Raw genomic sequence first — 19076 nt, 5'->3', positions numbered from 1 at the left:
ATGCAGTAATACAAGTGGTGCTAAGTATGGAATTGGCACTATCTGTACATCAAAGTGCATCGAAAGTAGGCAGTTACTGAGCTATGGGTCGCCTGGAACATTTTTGATCCCCTTTGAGAGTAGGAAGGGAATTACCAATATTTTTGCCCTACATGGGGAGGCTGTGGCACAGTAGTATTCTCACTGGATGAGTAATCCAGAGCCCCAGCATAATGCAGTGGGGGTATGAGTTCAAACCCCATCATGGCAATTGGTCAAGTTTGAATTCAATGAATATCTGGAACTGAACGTCCAGTGATGACCATGAAACCACTGTCAATTGCTGTAAAAAATCTGGTTCACTAATGTCCTTTAGGGAAGGAAATATGGAGTCCTTACCCAGTCTGGTATGCATGTGACTTCAGACCCACAGCAATGTGGCTGACCCTTAACCGCCCTCTGAAATGGTGCAGAGACCACTCAGTTAAAGGGCAATTAGGGATTGGCAATAAATGCTGGCCCAGCCAATGGTGCTCGCATCTCATGAAAGAATAAAAAAATTGGCCTGAGTAGTTCTTGTTTTTATTTCTCATGCTCATTTGAGGCTCATCTAATAATACATCCAGATTGAAGTCTGAGCAAACGAGAAACCAATTAGCTTTTTCCAGAAATCAGTGATCATAATTTCCCAATTATTGTTCGTTCCATTTGCTATCAAACATTGTTGTTTGACGAGATTTATTCTTATGGCTTTCCAAGTGAATTAATAATTTTGTTCCTAAACAATCCAGACAGAGAGGGACAATAAGATTGATCCCAGGTGTAAAGAGAATGAGCTATGAGGAAAGAGTAGAGACATTTGTGCTTCATAATATGGGCAATATATCTCACTACCTAAAACACTAAATATTGCAGACAGCAAGGTAAACAATGGTTGGGAATTTCCTCAGTGCTGTTACTGCTTAGCCACCATAACTTTAGTGGAGTAATGAATAAACCTCACATAAATGGGTCTTTTGTCACGTTTCTAGTTAAATTTGAGCAACTAGGCCAGCTTCAAGTAAATTTACAGCTATCGTTTCTGGGAAATAGGGCCAGAAGACATAAGTTGAGATAAGTGCAAAACAAAACTTTCAAATATAGAAAAGGGGACTGGGAAACAGTAGATAGTATTTTAAAGAGGCACCGCAAGGTCAACGGCTTGAATCGTCTACTTTTGTGAAGTATAACTTGTGATTCTATATCAAGAAGAGCTTTTTACTCAAAAAATGAAAAATATTTTGCTTAATCTACCAGGCAGGATACCAGAACAGTGAATTTTGTTCAGAAGCAGTTGAGAGGAGACAGTTGATTAAACAACTGAAAATATTTGGGGAAACTTTGATCGTGCTTCTAGATCCTTTGCTCACTGGGGAATGTATATCGCAAATTCAGATGTGCACACACCAACATTGTGCCAATATGCAATCTGAGCAGGCAGTGTATACTGTATACAAAAGAAAAATACTGTGGCGACTGGAAATCTGAAATCCAAACAAAAAGTGCTGGGATTACTCAGCAACAAAGGCTGCATTGATGGAGAGAGAAACAGGAGTGGGAATTCTCCAGCCTCCCAGCCATGTTTCTCAACATTGGGAAGTGGTGCACGTTCACTGGCGGCAGGATTCTCTGGTTCTGCTGCTGTCAATGCGATTTTCCATTGATGTCATCCCATTCCACCAGGAACCCTATGGGAGGGGTGTGCTGCAAGCAGGACTGGAGAATCCCACCAGCGTGAACAGCCAGAGAATTTCCCTCTAAGCTTAACATTTCAGGTCAATGTTTTTTCATCAGATCTGGAAAATGTTAGAGATTTAATAGAATTTAAGTAAGTATAGAGACAGGGAAAGTAAGGAGTGGAGGGGAAAGAAAGGGAAGATCTATGATAGAATGGGAAGCAGGAAAGATTAAATGACAAAAGGGGTGATGGAAGGAAAAATAATGTAGTAATGGGATAAAAAAAAGAATTGATAATGACCATAGCAGAATCATTTATTTTCAAAAAAAAGTGATAAAATGGTTATGATCTGAAATTGGTGAACTCTGTATTGAATCTGGAATGTTCTAAAGTAACTATATTCATGAGATAAGGTATTGGTCCTCAAACCTCTTGTGGAGCTTCATTGGAAGAGTGCAGGAGGCCAAGGACAGGGAGGTCAGAATAAGAGTGGATGGAGCACTAAAATGACATCATATGGACAGTTAGGTTCATGCTTGCAGACTGAATAAAGATGTTCTGCACAGCAACCAACTTGGTAATGGCCAGTTCAGAATTGATTGCATTGTGACCAGTGAGTACAGAGTGCTACTTTGAAAGAAGTTTATTGAGGAGTATTTGGGGCCCTGGAGGTTGATACGGTAGGATGTAAAACTGCTGGAGTAACATTCCTGTGCTTGCATGTCATAGTTACAGTTGTAGGGAAGGGACCTGAGTGGGACTATTACAAACACTGTAATATTAGTAATATCTGAACCACTTAGTATGAAATCATGCAGAAATTATTATCTGGAGACATACTGGGCTTGGGTAGAGGTTTTCAGTACAAGGCTGAACAGGGACAGTGACAGATAGTGGAGATAATAGGGCATTTCTGAGCAGAGTGTAAAGTCATTTTGGGATAGCCTATCCTTCATTTTTATTTGAAATATAGCTTAGTGAGAATGGGCAGAATCTTCCTTGGCCCCACTGAGGCAAGGTTAGAGATAAGAGGCAGCCATTGTCCCGACATTTGCCAAGCTCCCCACTAAGAGAAGAGTGCAGTAGGTTCCTTGAGATTGCCTCCTGGTGGCATGTTGGCGTACCATCAACACCTGCTCGCAATCCTCCCATCGAACCTTCCAGTTGCACCAACTACCTCAAGAAACCGTAACCGGACAGCGAGCAGGTCTCCAAAAAGAATGTGACACCACTGGGGTCAGAACCCACGCTTGGTGTTAGCAGCAGAGACTGTTCAATGGTGCTGAGATTCTGCTCATTGTGGCTAGTTATTTTCAGTAGTCAGCATTGAGAATGAACAAGTGATTCTGAATGTGCCTTTATCTCACTGATCTTTTCAGGACATCTTGGTGCCTTAGTTTATTGTTTGCTTTAAATATGTTTCCACTTCTGAATGATTAGGCTCATGACAGCATTTCACCCATGGGTGCCAGGCTCCCTTTCATATCGTGCTCAAGTAGGCATTTTTCATTCATGAGCCAAGATAGAGAGTGCCAGCCTGGTGCGCAAAGCATAAGGAGTTACAGCAAAATAGGACAACTCAGAACTGATTGGATAGATATTTTCATTGCAAATCGTAGATTGATGTAACATTAAGGAAAAGCAGCTTCACCTTGGTGTGAATTGAATATGGAACCTGGCTGCTTCCTCCTAAATTAAGCGTGGTTGTATTATTTTGGATCTTAAGATTACTTTGTTGCTGTAAATGAGATTGCTACTGTGATTCGATTTTTAGGAGCACTTGATTGAGAATGAGGTGGCAGTGCTGCGGAGGGTTAAACATCCCAACATCATCATGTTAATTGAAGAAGTAGACACACCAACAGAACTCTACTTGATAATGGAATTAGTCAAGGTAAGAGGTCCAAAAGATGTTGGAAATGAATGCTGTGAGGAAAAAATAAAATCCTGTAAATTCATTAATCCAAAGGCAAGCTTTCCTTTCCAAGGCAGTAAATTTGTTGTATTGCAAGCCTCACCCCTTCCCTAAAATAGCAACAGTTCACCTTGCTACTTCTGCAAGAGTTGGCTATGACTGGATGAGCAGGGTTAGTGTTCAAGTCAATGTTAATGTGAAAGCTGAAAGTTAAATTAGTTGGTGACACTTTTGGTACATGCGTCAGAAGCCTGGGCCCGAAGCTCCACCCAGTGGGACCTAGGGCCTCACTTCACCAGTCACTCCAGCTCTATTTTGGTTGGTGACAAAAATAGCACAGGGAAGGTTGGTGCTGAATGAGAGGGGACATAAGAACATAAGAAATGCACAGGCTGTCAACAATCTGCAGTTTTGATGTGGTGCAAAGGTTAACTTTTTCTGCTCCTGGCTCTACGTTAAAGCAAGTTAAAAACCAAAACAAAATGATCATTTTCGTGAACACAGTGGCTCCTGTAACCCTGGTCAGGTTGCAGAAGTACCTTGAAAAGGGGGCGTTTACCTGGCATATGATCCACTCAGTGTACTGAATTTCAGAGTGGGTTCACAAAGCAGCCATTAAACCCTTTGTTATTGTATGCAAGGAGACTCAGGTCTGTTTATGACAGCTCCCAGAAATGCTGAAGAATTGCCCAACTCAGTATGACCTCAAGCATTGTTCAACATCATTTGGGCATCGAATATAGCTTTGCTGAATTGGTTATTCCCCCGTTCCCCACCATCTAACACACAGTGGAATCCAATTTCACTCCACACGCACACACACTGTCCATCCCCCTTCTAATAACCAACTCTTTCATTAGCCATGTACAGAGGGTTACTTTAAAAGAAAGGAATCATGGTTGTTGCCTGGGAAGTGAACATTGACCTACATGATCTGTTACTGCCTACTTAGGCATAATGGAGTGATCCTCTTCTTGTTTCTAAAGGCTATCCTATCATAATATGGACCCAGATATACATTTGAGTGTTGATAATGCACATAACTCTTGGTAACATTTGGAAGGAATTGGAGACAATAAACATTCAGTGCTGTGGTCAACTCCCCATTGTCAGCATTGGCTTCAGATTTATTGATTCCAGCAAAAAATACACCTTAATCCTAGTATCCCTGGTGAATCAGAGCTAACAAAGGTATTTATTCCCTTTCGTGATAAAAACAAAATGCTGATGCTGGAATCTGAAAGAAAAACAAAGTGCTGGAAAATCTCAGCAGGTCTGACAGCTTCTGTGGAAAGAGAGTTGAACTAACATTTTGAGTCTGGATGAGTCTTCCCTGTTTATATCCTTACACTTGCCCTCCTTTCTGTAAGACTGAATATCAGCAATCAATTCCTGGTGCAGGTGAAAAGGATTGTCCATCCTTTTTAATCTGTCTATAAAAACTTAATTAGACCAGAACACAGAAACCGGTACCCATTTTCAGAATCCACGTTGCAGTAATGAAAGAAAATCCAGCAGTGCAGCTTTAATTATTAAAAGCCTGAAAGCATTGTTTTTTTTCTGTTTTATCTGGGCAGGCTGAATATATAACACATTCCTGGTCAGAACATTGGACAGTTGTGCTTTAAGATAATTGCTGTTAATGTACACAAGGTTCACAGTCTTAATGGGATTCTCTCACATTTTGTACAAAAGTGTGATGGCTGGCTGGAAAATTCATCCTCAACTCATGGACCCTATAGTTGTGAAACTGTGATTTTATCTAGAGTTTGTGTGTTGGAATGCAGTACGGAAGATGAGGCGTGGATGTCAGTCCATCACGAATTTCTCAGTTTTGGAGCTTCTGTGTCACTCTATTGGGACAGAGATTGCATTGTATAAAACTAACACACACATGGTCAATGTAATCCAATCCCCAGATTTAGGTTTGGAGACAATTTGAAATATATTGGCTTTCTTTATTGGCTCCAGCATGTTTCCTTTCTTCTTTTTCCCAAATCTTTTGCTGTAGAGCATGTAACAATTTTACTTCTTAACAATACTGATGGAAGATTCGATCCCAATAATTAAATACAATATTTTGCTTTGTGATTTTAAATTTGGAACCACAAAAATCTACATATCAAACTAAGAAAAGGTTGTTTTTAAAAGGTCCACACTGAACCTCAGCACATACTTCAAAGCTGTTTACTGGAAAATTAAGGTGAAAATGTAATTGTATCCATCAATCAAAAACCATCACTAATAATGTATTGGCAATCAAACATTACCTAAGGGAATGTCATGTCTGTTAACTGACAACAACTGCATATATCTCATTAAAGACATCTATTAAAAAGGAGTTATAAATATCATAGTTGTACGCATGTTGGAATTTTAAGTGTCGCCTTCAAGATCTAATGCTTATGTGTTCAATTATATGCTGGATTTTTATTGCTATCTTCAATTTCTATCACAAGATGCCCAGGGCAGAATGAAATATATTATTCTAGTGTTGCATAGTAATGAAAATGAACACCAGCCTTTGAATAATACTCATTTTTTAATCTCTATTATTAATGAATGAAATGAGTCCTGTGTACCTCTTCAATTATAAAGAGAAAAGGGCATTTCAAAAATAAAAGAAGCAATGTATATTCACTGTGTAGCTCCTAAACTGTGCAATAGCTAAACCTCTGTCAATTACATCACCAGCTCAAGTCTGCTTATTTATCCACACTCTTCAGTTGCCTCCCATTGTACAGAAATAAGATTTGAAAATTCAGCCTGACCAACACTGAATGAAACTACTCCTTCCATGATTTAGAAATGAGAATCCTAATTTGGATCTGGGCTGTCAGTATATACCGTCACTAAAATTGTAATCTTCCTCACTTAGAATTCACATTTAGATTCATTTTCTGATTACATTCCATCTGAAATCTGAACTAGATTCTGGCTGTGACCTGCAGTACTCAACTAAGTTCAGATGGAGTGCATTCCTTGAAGGGCACAAATGAAAGATGCTGTTTAAAACATGGAAATCAAAATTATCTTTTGAACCTGCATTCCTGAGTAGTTTTTGTCAGTGTTAGCTCCAGAAATATTTTACTAATTAAATGAGTTACACTCTTTGGACTGAAAATCAGTAGGTGCCCCAGTCCTACATATGTGTCAAGATATCAGGGGAATTGCTCAGGGTGAGATTAAGCTTGAACAGGGTTGAGAAATAGATAATATCACCTGCTTGTGGACTGATTGGCGATATCATCCAAAAGTACAACATTGCTTTTCACATGACGCTGATTGTTCTACCTCACTCCCATTTCTCTCAACTCCACTGTTGCTAAATTGCCAGTATTGGATGAGCAGAAATTTCCTCCAGTTAAATATTGGGAAGACTGAAGACATTGTTTTGAGGCCCAGTTTCAAACTCTAACTCCTAACTACCAATGCCATCCGTCTCCCTCACAAAACTGTGATTAAAGCAGTCTGCTTGTAACCTTAGTGTCATATTTGGCCCTGAGATGACCTTCTGACAGCTTTTTATTCATGCCATCAGCAAGATCGTCTATTTCCATCTGCATGACTCTGCCAATTTTCCACATCTGCTGCTAAACATTCATTCATCTCTTTAGTACCTCTAGACTTTTCTTCAGGCTGCAAGTCTCCTACATTATATCCTCATTAAACTTGAAGCCACCCAAATCTCTGCTGCCCTTGTCTTAACTTAGACCAATTTCCATTCCCCTATCATCCCTAAGCTAGCTGACCTACATTGGCTCCCAGTCAAACAATGTGTTGACTTTAAAATACTCATCATTGTTTCAAATCTCTCCATGGCTTCTCCCCTCCCTATCTTTGTAATCTCCTCCAGACCCACAATCTTCTGAAATATCTGCACTTAGCTAACCCTGGCCTCTTGAGCATTCCCATTTAATTGCCCTACCATCAGCGGTTGCACCTCCAGTGCCAAGGCCATAAGGTGCAGAATTCCCCCCTTAAAGCTGTCCTCGCTTTCCCCTTTTAAGACACTTATTAAACTTATATCCTTGCCCAAGTTTTATTTGTCTGATGTAACATCTACTTTCAAGCTTGTCTAAAATCTAGAGAACTATTGAATACTAGAACACCTGCTCCCCCAAAAAAATTGTTTGATTGACAGCTCAGGCTCTCTGACCTTTAATATCAATTTCACAATATCTGTGTACAATAGCCTTTGTAGTTCCCAGTCTAAATTCTGCCGTTTCCTGTGCATTCTTGTTGAAGCTACTGTGGGAGTGCACCACTAGTTCATTGGATTTTCAACTCCAAAATTTATTTTACTCTACCTTTGCTATAATGGCTTGTGTCTACCTTGTCAGTTTGTTAATGTTTCTTTCACTTTCCTGGCAGGGTGGAGATCTGTTTGATGCCATTACATCATCAACTAAGTATACAGAGCGAGATGCCAGTGCAATGGTATACAACCTGGTTTCTGCACTCAAGTATCTGCACAGCCTCAACATTGTGCACAGAGACATCAAGCCAGAGAACTTGTTGGTATGTTATTCATTTTGGAGGGAATATTTAGCAGATGATTTAGTTCCTGTAATGTCGCAAGTATCTAGTGAACAGCAAAATATCAGTGTTCGTTTCAACTGTAATGGATGCAGTGTGCAAAGTATGGCCCATTTATATGTCAATGATTATTATAACCCATGTAACAAAAAGGAACCCAAAACCAATTTTTCTTAATAAAATTGTCTTACGTTTGTTGTATGACTCTGATTTGCATCTTCTTGCAAAGTTGATTCCTGCCTGAAATAGGCAGATGCGCCCAGTTGTTTGTCCAAAATATCCGACTAAAATGGCGACTGTTGTAAGTGACCCAGCACCACTTTCAGGTCACTGTTGTACCATTTACACCAGGCAGCCATAGATAGAATTGGCCATAGATACAATTTCCCCAATTTATCCACACTCCTATTCTGCATTGGTGATGGAGGGAGTGAATATTTAAGGTAATGGATGGGGTGCAAATCAAGTGAGCTGCTTTGTCCTGGATGGTACCATGTTTCTTGAGTGATGTTGGAGCTGCACTCATACAGCCAAGTGGGGAATATTCCATCACACTACTAACTTGTGCCTTATGGATGGACAAACTTTGAGGAGTGAGAAACTGAGTTACCTGTTGCAGAATTCCCAGCCTTTGACCTGCTGTTGTAGCCACAGTATTTATATGATTGGTCTAGTTCAGTTTCTAGTCACTGGTAATCACCAGCGCATCAGCATTGGGGAATTCAGCGATGGTAATGCCATCGAATGTCAAGGAGAGATGGTTAGATTCTCTCTTTTTGAAGATGGCCATTGTCTGGCACATGTGTGGTATGAATGTTATTGTTTATTATAAGGGGAATGGAATATGAAAATCCCTACCCAACCTCTTTGATATTCCTGCTGTCTTGCTGTAATCACAGGCTTGAATACCTCTTAGGTAAGCCTGCAGCTTCTTGTCATGCATCTCTTGACATTCTCCAAAGAGCTCTTCAAAGCACTTGACACTGGCTCATTATGAACTGCAAACTGATTTGCTCAATTTGACTGCTTCACTGGCCTTTCCACTCGATGTACCCACTCCTAATCTCCTTCCTGTCCAATCCACCCTGCTGACCCTGTGGACCCTGCTAGCAGATCACCTCTCACTTATTATAGTTCATTGCAATGCCATCATTGCTGAGGGACAATGACACCTTTCTCCTTAATGAAGCCTCTTTGCCTGTCTATATCTTTCACCACGTGCAACATGAAAACAATCACCTCGATGTTATGGCACTTGTCACCAGATCACACCTTAAGAACATAAGAAATAGGAGCAGGAGTAGGCCATCTAGCCCTTCGAGCCTGCCCCGCCATTCAATAAGATCATGGCTGATCTGTCATGGCTTAACTAGCTGTGATTCTAACACTTTCTCCTCCTTTGAGCAGCTCAGCTTGTTCCACTCCTCTCACTTAAAATAATCATTCTCTGCCATTGTCCAAGTGCCAATCAAAATTTTGTCTGAAAGACCTTTTCACTGCTTTCCTCCCTGCGCCTCCGTGATTGCAGCCTCCATTTCAATTCATCTTGTTCTCTCTCCTCTTGAGTTCAACTACCTCTTATCCTCCCTTAATCGCTCTCTGTATGTGAACCCATCAACCCATACTTACGATCACACCCTTCACCTTGTGGTCTTGTTGCTCCTATCATTTCAATCACAGATAAGGCCATCCCTGATCACTTTCTTGTATCACAGACCGCTCACATTCCAACTTCACTCCTCAATCCTGTTCCCTTCTCTATCCATCCCTGGAAATACTATCCCCCAATTCACTTACAATTATGCCTTCAAAATCCCAACTGTAGTGTTTGTCGTCGCTCTCCACAACATTTCTGCAGTTATTAATTTACTCAGTCATGCCCTATCTTCCATCTTTGATGCTTTGGCCCCCTATAAAACCATTACACTCTCTTACCCCGGCCATTCTTCCTGAACTGGCCCATACCTCCACTTCCATACCTAAAGGTATGACTTGAACAGATATGGTGAACATCTAGTTAAGCCTTTCATTGCCAGATCTGACTTGGCCAAATAAAGCACCATCGGATTCTGCCCTCATCTGTTAAAGCTGCTTATTATTCCAGGATAAGGAGGCTCTTGTGGCACAGTGGTGGGTGCCTCTACTTGTGAGCCAGAACCTTTGGGTTCAAGTCCTACTCCAGGACTTGACGGCCGTATAGGTTGAGAATGCAGTTGTAAATCCAATGACAGGCGGTAAAAGCAGGAGACATTCCTTGTTAGCCATGTAATGGGAGGAAATTGGATCTTCTACCATTACTATCATTAGCTCCAGGTTACAACATATATGCCAGAGGAACAAAGTTATGGGTGGATGCTGTTGGCTGGGTGACTAGCAAGGAACAGATCACTGCTAACAACACCGCATTCAATGCCCTTTCTGACTGGGTGGATTCAGAACCTGCCTCTTTCCCCAACCCTAATTTTGTTTTTAATTTCATTCCTGTCCTTTCTGTAGTATTTTAAGTGTACTGCAGTAGTAAGCTATTGGGCATCAGACATTTTATTTTTGCCTTATCCTACTCTCCATGCTCTTTCACATCCAGGGGGTGGAGGGGTTGTTTGGGGGCAGGGTGTCTAGATTTCGGGGTCACCAGTAGAGAAAAAACAAGTATGCTGCTGACAGTTTGCTGAGGTGTTTGTACTGTGTTGAACCTTTCGCAATATTGGAAAAATTATTGCTTGAATCCCAGGAATAGATTTGTTTTCACTTTGAAATTATAGATTGCAATCTCAAAACACCAGCAAAAGCCCCAGAATCCCTTTCAATTTTGACTTTTTTCAATCACTATAAACCACTGATAGCGCTTGCCATTGATTTTCTGCCCAGTTACTGTACATTTATATGGACAAAGCAGCTGCAGGGATCTCAGGTCATTCTAGAAAATAATTGCAGGCTTCCTTAGACAGCTTTAAGATATCTTGACATTTAACACTATCCCAGCTGTGAGAGTCCCATCCTGGATCCTTCCATTTCAACGAAGTAAACAGCCCTGCCCATGATTTCTACCACACAATTCAACACTTCATATTATTTGTTAGCATTCATATCAGTTCCAGGTTCAGTTAGTTGCAAACTGCATTGCCCACTGGTTCTAATATTTAAATGGAGCATGCAATGTACAAGCATGCAACACTGAGAAATTTGTAGTTTCTGTTTTCATTATTCTCCTTGAGAGTAATCCTTAATGGGTGAGGGAAACATTTGGAAATCTTGACTTTATTAGATTGTAATTGAAAAGCTTAGGAATCAGAGTATAATTTGCACAGGCGTTCTTGCCCTGCAGCTCCAGTGGAAGATAGGCAGCAGCCCGCGCGGAAACAGCGGTAATATCTATTTACGCCATTCTGTAGGATTTCTGCTGATCATCTGCCAAAGTTACAGGGCCCAGGTTAACAGAAGGGTAATTGCAAAACTATGCCATCTGCTGCAGGGCAACTTTCTTCCTTCAGTGTTCATGTGAGAAACTGCTGTTTCTCCCTCAAATGCCTTGAGTGATATGGTGCCCCCAGTCAACATCAGTTTGTATGGCATTGCTTCATAAACCTATTCAAATTTTTTGAGGATGCACTTTTGAATAAAACAGCTCCCAGGGACAGTCTTTACCTTACCTTTAACAAGATTCTTGCTACAGTGGAGTGTCAAAAAGTATTCCAGTGGGAGAAAAGCAAAATTATACTCAGTTATTGAAGAAATTCAAAAGTGAGTAACTTTAAGTTTATTTTTTATTGTTACAAGTAGGCTTACATTAACACTGCAGTAACTGACATTACTGTAAAAATCTCCTAGTCGCCACACTCCAGCACCTATTTGGGTGCACTGAGGGAGAATTTAGCATGGCCAATGCACCTAATCAGCACGTCTTTCAGACTGTGGGAGGAAACCGGAACATTTGGAGGGAACCTGTGCAAACATTGAGAGAATGTGCAGACTCCGTACAGACAGTGACCCAAGCTGGGAATGACACCCGGATCCCTGGTGCTGTGAGGCAGCAGTGCTAACTGCTGTGCTACTGTGCTGCCCAAGAAAACGAAGGTGATTATGCAGGATTTTTCCCCAGAATGATGGTGTGTATGGTCAGGTATTCCAAAGATTAAAACTGCGACCTTTGCTGTTCATGTTCAGTGAGAGTACAAAGGGAAACAAGACTGGCAACGTTTTTCCACAAGTCCATAGTGGGTGGTGGTGGCAGAGTGAGATGTGCCAGTTGTAATAATGAAGAATATGTTGATCAGGTTCAGAGGAGTCTGGATCGATTTGGAAGTTCAGCCTTGAAGTTGGAGTACAAGGTCTGGCCTTATAGGGTGCACATGGGACTGAGTATAGTACCACCCACACAGCAATGTAAGAAAACTCATGACCTGCATCTAGGTGTCAGTCTGTGTTGAACAGAGACATAGAACCACAGAATCCCAACAATACAGAAGGAGGCCGTTCGGCCCATCAAGGCTGTACCGGTTCTCCGAAAGAGCATCTTACCCAACCAGATAGTGAAGTTTGAATTTAGTAAAAATCTGGAATTATAAGTCTAATGAAGACCATAAACTATAAAACACATCTGATTCACTAATGTCCTTTAGGAAAGGAAATCTGCTGTCCTTGCCCCTTGGCCACACGTGATTGACTCTTAAAATGCCCTCTAAATGGCCTCATAAGGAACTGAGCTCAAGGGCAATTAGGGATAGGCAATAAATGCTGGCCCTGCCAGTGACATCCAGATGCCATGAACGATTTTTTAAAAAATGTACATTGTCCTTGTAGCCAATTAATGGCTACTTAAGGGATTCCTCTCCCAACATTGCCATTGCTGATAAAAGAGAGCCACACCAAGTGTACAACCTGACTGGTTGGGCTGGGGCTAATGGGACCAGTAGGGGTTGGGTGGAGGGGTACTCCTTTATGGAGGCCTCCCTTCCCAAGTCTTCCCATCTCTGAGTCTCCTCGCCTGCTGCCCTATCCACCCCAGCCGCACCCCCACCCCCAGCCTGCTCTTGCTGGACCTGCCACCCTTGCCCTTTGAGACTGGCTGTAGTCTCACAGTGGTCACTACTGCAGGTGGTGCATTGGGATTAGAGAGCTGCCAGCCATTTGAGGAGGGGAAAGTCTCATCTCAAGTCAATTACTGACCTGCTGGCCATTAACCAGTTATGGTATGAGCCAGCAAAGTGGAAGCATGTTTGCCCTGACTTTCACGCTGGGTCATGATGTAGAAATGCCGGTGTTGGAATGGGGTAAACACAGTAAGAAGTCTCACAACACCAGGTTAAAGCCCAACAAGTTTATTTGGTAGTAAACCCACAAGCTTTCGGGGTATGCTCCTTTGTTAGGTGAGTGGAGAGTTCTCACAGTGAAGAAGTATGAGCTTATCCACAATGGTAGCAAAAATAGGAAGGAAGGTTATAATCTGAATGGCTATAGATTGAGAAAGGGGAATGTGCAACAGAACCTGGGTGCCCTCGTATATCAGTAGCTGAAAGCAAGCACATAGGTGAAGCAGGTGGTGAAGAAGACAAATGGCATGTTGGTTTTCATAGCGAGAGGATTCAAATACAGGAACAGGAATGTCTTGCTACAATTATACAGGGTCCTGGTGAGGCCGCACCTGGAATATTGTGTGCAGTTTTAGTATTTTTGTCTGACAAAGGATGTTCTTGCTATGGACAGAGTGTAAAGAAGGTTTACAAGACTAATTCTTATGACGGTGGGACTGATGTATGAGGAGAGATTGAGTCAATTAGGATTATATTCACCAGAATTTAGAAGAATGAGGGGGGATCTCACAGAAACCTGTAAAGTTCTAAAGGGACTGGAATTGGATAAACAGGAAGAATGTTCCCGATGGCAGAAGGTCTGGAACCAAGGGTCATAGTGGATACAGGGTAGACCATTTAGGACTGAGATGAGGAGAAGCTTCTTCATCCAGAGGTTGGTGAGCATGTGGAATTCTCTACCACGAAAATAGTTGAAGCCAAAATATTGTATGTTTTCAAGAAGGTGTTAGATATTGCACTTGGGCTCAAAGATCAAAGGATATGGGAGAAAGTGGGAACAGGTTAGTGAGTCGGATGATCTGCCATGATCATGATGAATGATGGAGCAGACTCAAAGGGCTGAATGGCCTACTCCTGCTCTTAATTTTTATGTTTCTGTTCTTTCTCGTGTGTAACAAAACTATTGATTTTATCTTTCTTATCAGGCTTGAGACCAACTTCTTTACTGATCATATTTTTTATTGGTTTTCGAAGACGAGAACAGGTCAACATTTTTATCAGATATAGTTGCATTGGATTTTTGCTGTCAAATTTTATCTTTTACAACACCGGCAGTAAATGTCTGCTACTCGGGCTAAGAGAAGGGAAAAGGGGAAATATATCAGAAATATGTATAGTGTAGGGAGATAATGTAATTTTATATTTTGCTATTGCTGGCAGTGCTAGCAGCGGACATGGGGATAGGACTGCTCAAAATCACCGATGTGCCAAAATAGGACAATGCATTACCTCAGGCAACAAGCCCATCAGGAAACCCACTGACAACTATTGTGTGTGTTCACCAACAAATTAAAACAAAGAAACATTTTGTTCCTTGAGTAACATGCCCACCTCTACTACCCCACTATAGGAACTATCACACCACTGTATGTCCTTTATAGTTCTTTAAATATGAGAGAGAATGTAACCCGAGACATATTTTCAAAATGAATGGCCTTTTTTCCAAGGAAACTATCCAAGTGAAGACAAAAGCAATGTTAAAACAATAAGTAAGCTAACATCTCTTGAATTTGTTTTATTTACTATTAAGTATGCCAGATGAGGTGTGAGAGCCAGAATACCTGGGGCACCATCAAATAAAATAAAAGCTCTGTTTGGTCAGCAATCATTTTGAGATTACAATGTTAGAAGCTCATTTTTGACTACGTGATAGAAGAGCTATCCTATTAGCCCCATCAGTTAAATGGCCATGACTGCTTGTCACATTTTTATCCTCAATACCCTCAGAGCACAAACTTCCTCTAGGGTTTGATGTTAAATCAGTGCTAATCACCAGTCAACCTCCTTTCTATACAAACACATTGAGTACAAGGCCAGCATGATTATGCAAGTAAAAAAAAGGAAATGCTGAGAGACCCGACCTAGAACAGCCATTCAACTGATGGGTTCCGTGCAGAGGAGGCTATTCGGCCCGTTGAGCCTGCACCTATAACAAACCCACCCGGGCCTTCTCCCATAACTCAAAATATTTACCCTAGTCCCCTGACGATCAATTCAGCATGGGGCCAATCAACCTAATTCGCACATCTTTGGAATGTGGGAAAAAACTGGAACACCCAGAGGAAACCCACGCAGACACAGGAAGAAGATGCAAACTCCACAAACACAGTGACCTGAGGCTGGAATTGAACCCGGGTCCCTGATACTGAGAGACAGAAATGCTAACCACTGTACCAAAGTGCCACCCATCTTCTGATAGCTCTCTCAATATCCTCCATTTATTGAGTATTCCGTTGCTTTGTTTGCCCTTCCCAAATGATGGTTAAGTCATCTAATCAATTTGATTTATAGCAAAAAGCATACACTAAATACTGTGACAAAAAAGATTGTTTGAGCATAATTTCTTTTTGTATTCACAGTGTACTATATACGATGTAGATTAAAACTATGGATCAAGAACGTTAAATAGCTCTGCCATTGAAAGCTGGAATGTAGACCCTGTTTCTCTGGCCATGCATAAAGCACATCAGAAAGGTGCTAACCAAGCTGTTAATTGCTAACAAATGTAGTGCCTGAGGGAAACATTGACCAAGATACAGAGACATTTAACAGGTGGCACTAAGCAATTAGCTGAATTTACAATCTGTTAGGGAAATCTTAGCTAAGGCATTATGGATTTAGAACAAATTGCTGCAGATGCTGGAAATATGAGGTAAAGAGCCTGACTTACGTTACCGAGTGTGGAAATTTCCTGATTCAAGCTATCCAAATCAGCAGACCCCCTTGTTGGTAGGTAAGGGAGATCACAGAAAAGTTACACATACACAGCTCGTAGAGATGTCAATCAAACAAAATCAACACTTCTCTGCTCTATAGAAACAAATCCCTTCACAAAGTATGTTTAAAACAGTCTGGGCTCTCTGAACCAGTTTCACACATGCCATTGTTACTATAGGGTTTATTGGTTCTGTGTAGTCTGCATACTGGGTAAAGGGTAATGGAAGGATCATGAATCCAAAAGAAAAAATGCTGAAAAATCTGTAAGAAAAGAGCTGACATTTTGAGTCCAGATCACCCTTTGTCAAAGATAACCCCCCTGACACTAGGGTCAATTTAGCATAGCCGATTAACCTAACCCACACATCTTTGGAGTGTGGGAGGAAACCAGAGCACCCAGAGGAAACCCACGTAGACACAGGAAGGAAGTGCAAAGTCCACACAGACAGTAACCTGGGTCCCTGACGCTGTCTTTGTGGAGTTTGCACCACCTTCCCATGTCTGCATGGGTTTCCTCTGGTTTCCTCCCACATCCCAAAGATATGCGGTTAGGTTGATTGGCCACACTAAATTGCCCCTTAGTGTTGGGGGATTAGGGTAAAGCCGTGGAGCTATGGCAATAAGACCTGGATGGGATTGTTGTCGGTGGAGGCTCAATGGACCAAAAGGCCTCCTTCTGCACTGCAGGGATTCTGTGCTTAAAAATCCTTACTTTCGAAACACAGGGAGGAACCAACCTATGTTTGGACAAGCAATACACAGTTGTTTGAATTTGAATTCTTGATTTCTGAGTTGGGAACTCAGAGCGATAGGAAGTACAACAAGGAACTACTGCAACGTGCTGGGGGGGTGCGGGGGTGTTGCAGCCAGACTTCAGGCAATCCAGGGAGGATGAAGTTGAGGACATGTCAGAGTGGGTCAGGAATCGCATGGATGAGGGTGAGCGAGTAAGCACTCAGACTGGGAATGAGCCAGACATATACTTGTCCGCCTTGGCCATTTGTAACTTATAAGATGAATGCTATGACATTGCCATACTTTTGCTCAGCAATTGTTTCATTTCTAAATAACCTCAACTTTTTTTTGAAATTTTTTATTGTTGCACCAAATATTATCTTTCCAAAATTTGTTCCCCAGCCTCATGAGTGAGGGAAAACAATGCAAATGTGTCTCCCTGAGCAAATAGGTTGGACAACTATGTTCTAGTTAGTTGCAATTTTGTGCAAAGGACATGCGGGCAAGGTATGGACCCCTAGGGTGGGATGTTAATTCTCACTCTCTGAACTGTGTTTAACATAAAATCTTCCATTTCTGAAGAATCAGTTTGGTAAATCAGTCTGATGCAGATATATCTGTGGTCACACATGTTGTGGGTATGCAGTTGAAAAACCAATATATAAACAAATCTATTGTTCACCAAAAACAATATCTTCTTCCAAATTGTAAGCTAAGATGCTTGCTGAATCATAGGAAGCAACAGTGCTTGCCTGCAGGAGTTGACTTTTGTTGTCAGAGTGAAGAAAGCTTTTAGTGAAAAGTTGGAATATAACAGTTTCCTCTTTTGTCCTTTGTATCTTAATTTGGCAAAAAACTGTAACAGCTTTATTAACTTCCGCATTAGAATTAAGGTGACATTGGACTTTGAAATAGCCAAGAGAAAATAATTATGTAATCACTATGTTTGAAAATATTTTGGGAAAAATATGGATATGATTTAATTATTATAGCTATTCAACATAAAGCAATGTCACATTGCTAGTAATGTCACATGTGCCTAATTGTGTGTCTTTTAAATCAGCACTTCTTTCTTCTTCAACAGGTATGTGAATATGTAGATGGCACCAAGTCCCTGAAACTGGGTGACTTTGGCCTCGCCACTGTGGTGGATGGGCCTTTGTATACAGTGTGTGGCACACCAACATATGTGGCTCCAGAGATCATTGCAGAGAGTGGGTAAGTAGTGACCAGAAGCATTTAAATATTGGTCAGATTCTGCTGCCTGGGTGTGGGGGGTGGGAGGGAATTAGACTTGTTCTAAACATTGTTGCCCATGTTTTTGCTGGAACCGTGAGCTGCTAATGGTGCAGCAAAGGCAACTAAGTATCTGGGACCTTAGTGAATAACAGGACCAATAGTATATCGCCTTAACTGATATAATTGAAAGATGTAGAAATAAATAGAAGTAGGATTAAGAAGGCCGGCAAATTGTGTGAACTCAATGTCAAATCAGGTACACAAAGAGAAATGAGGAGGGAAAGAATGAATGAATGGATTAAACAAGTGGAAAATAGAGAAAGAGGCTTTTTTTTTCAAATTTACACTTTTAATACCTCCTAAAACAATTCAGTTAGAAGGAATGATAATCCACACTTAGAATTGTTCATTTTCTGGGTTAGGAAGGTTGATTGGTAATCATTATGATGATATTAGTTATGAACAAGACAACTTTATGTGAAAAGATTAATAGGCAAGTAAAATGCAAATGAAGAAACTTCATTTAAAAAATCATAAAGTTGTTTTTGGCACAGTCTCAGATTAACCCAGTTTTTTCACAACCCTGGAGGCCTCTTTTGATTCCAAAATGAGCTTCCAACTTCATATTCCAACCAAGGTGGGTATATGGAGTTGTTCAATAGACTATCCATTTTGAACTCTGTAACTTCAGCCACCTTCACCTGTGTTTTTGCTCATCTGCTAATGAAATTGCCACTAAGTTTGACGATTCTTATGCAGTCCCAGCTCATCTCCCATGTGCTACTCTCCGTAAACTTGAGATCCAAAATTCTGCAGCCCATGCCTTAACTTGCAGCACATCCTCTATCACCCCCATAGTCACTGACCTGCATCCCAGTAATGCAATGCAGTCTATCACCCATGGCTGAATAAGGAAGTTAAGGAT

At 41.1% G+C, this 19076-nt stretch overlaps 1 protein-coding gene across 9 annotated transcripts in view; it reads left to right on the top strand.

Annotated features, from left to right (window-relative positions):
• Positions 1 to 19076, top strand: part of dclk2a (doublecortin-like kinase 2a) — a 310958-nt gene that overhangs the window by 250608 nt on the left and 41274 nt on the right. For all 9 annotated transcript variants that reach the window (XR_013887042.1, XM_080192992.1, XM_080193004.1 and 6 more), the window contains 3 exons: positions 3471 to 3590; positions 7986 to 8132; positions 17997 to 18130. Coding sequence is in view for 8 of the 9 variants with exons in the window: in XM_080192992.1 (XP_080049118.1) it covers positions 3471 to 3590; positions 7986 to 8132; positions 17997 to 18130 (401 nt within the window). In the remaining variant the exon portion in view is untranslated. The remainder of the gene's footprint in view (positions 1 to 3470; positions 3591 to 7985; positions 8133 to 17996; positions 18131 to 19076) is intronic.

Source organism: Carcharhinus amblyrhynchos, chromosome 1, assembly GCF_965287045.1.
Source record: "Carcharhinus amblyrhynchos chromosome 1, sCarAmb.v2.hapA, whole genome shotgun sequence".
In the NCBI taxonomy this organism is placed as follows: domain Eukaryota; kingdom Metazoa; phylum Chordata; class Chondrichthyes; order Carcharhiniformes; family Carcharhinidae; genus Carcharhinus; species Carcharhinus amblyrhynchos.
This window is presented reverse-complemented; position numbering and strand designations above follow the sequence as displayed.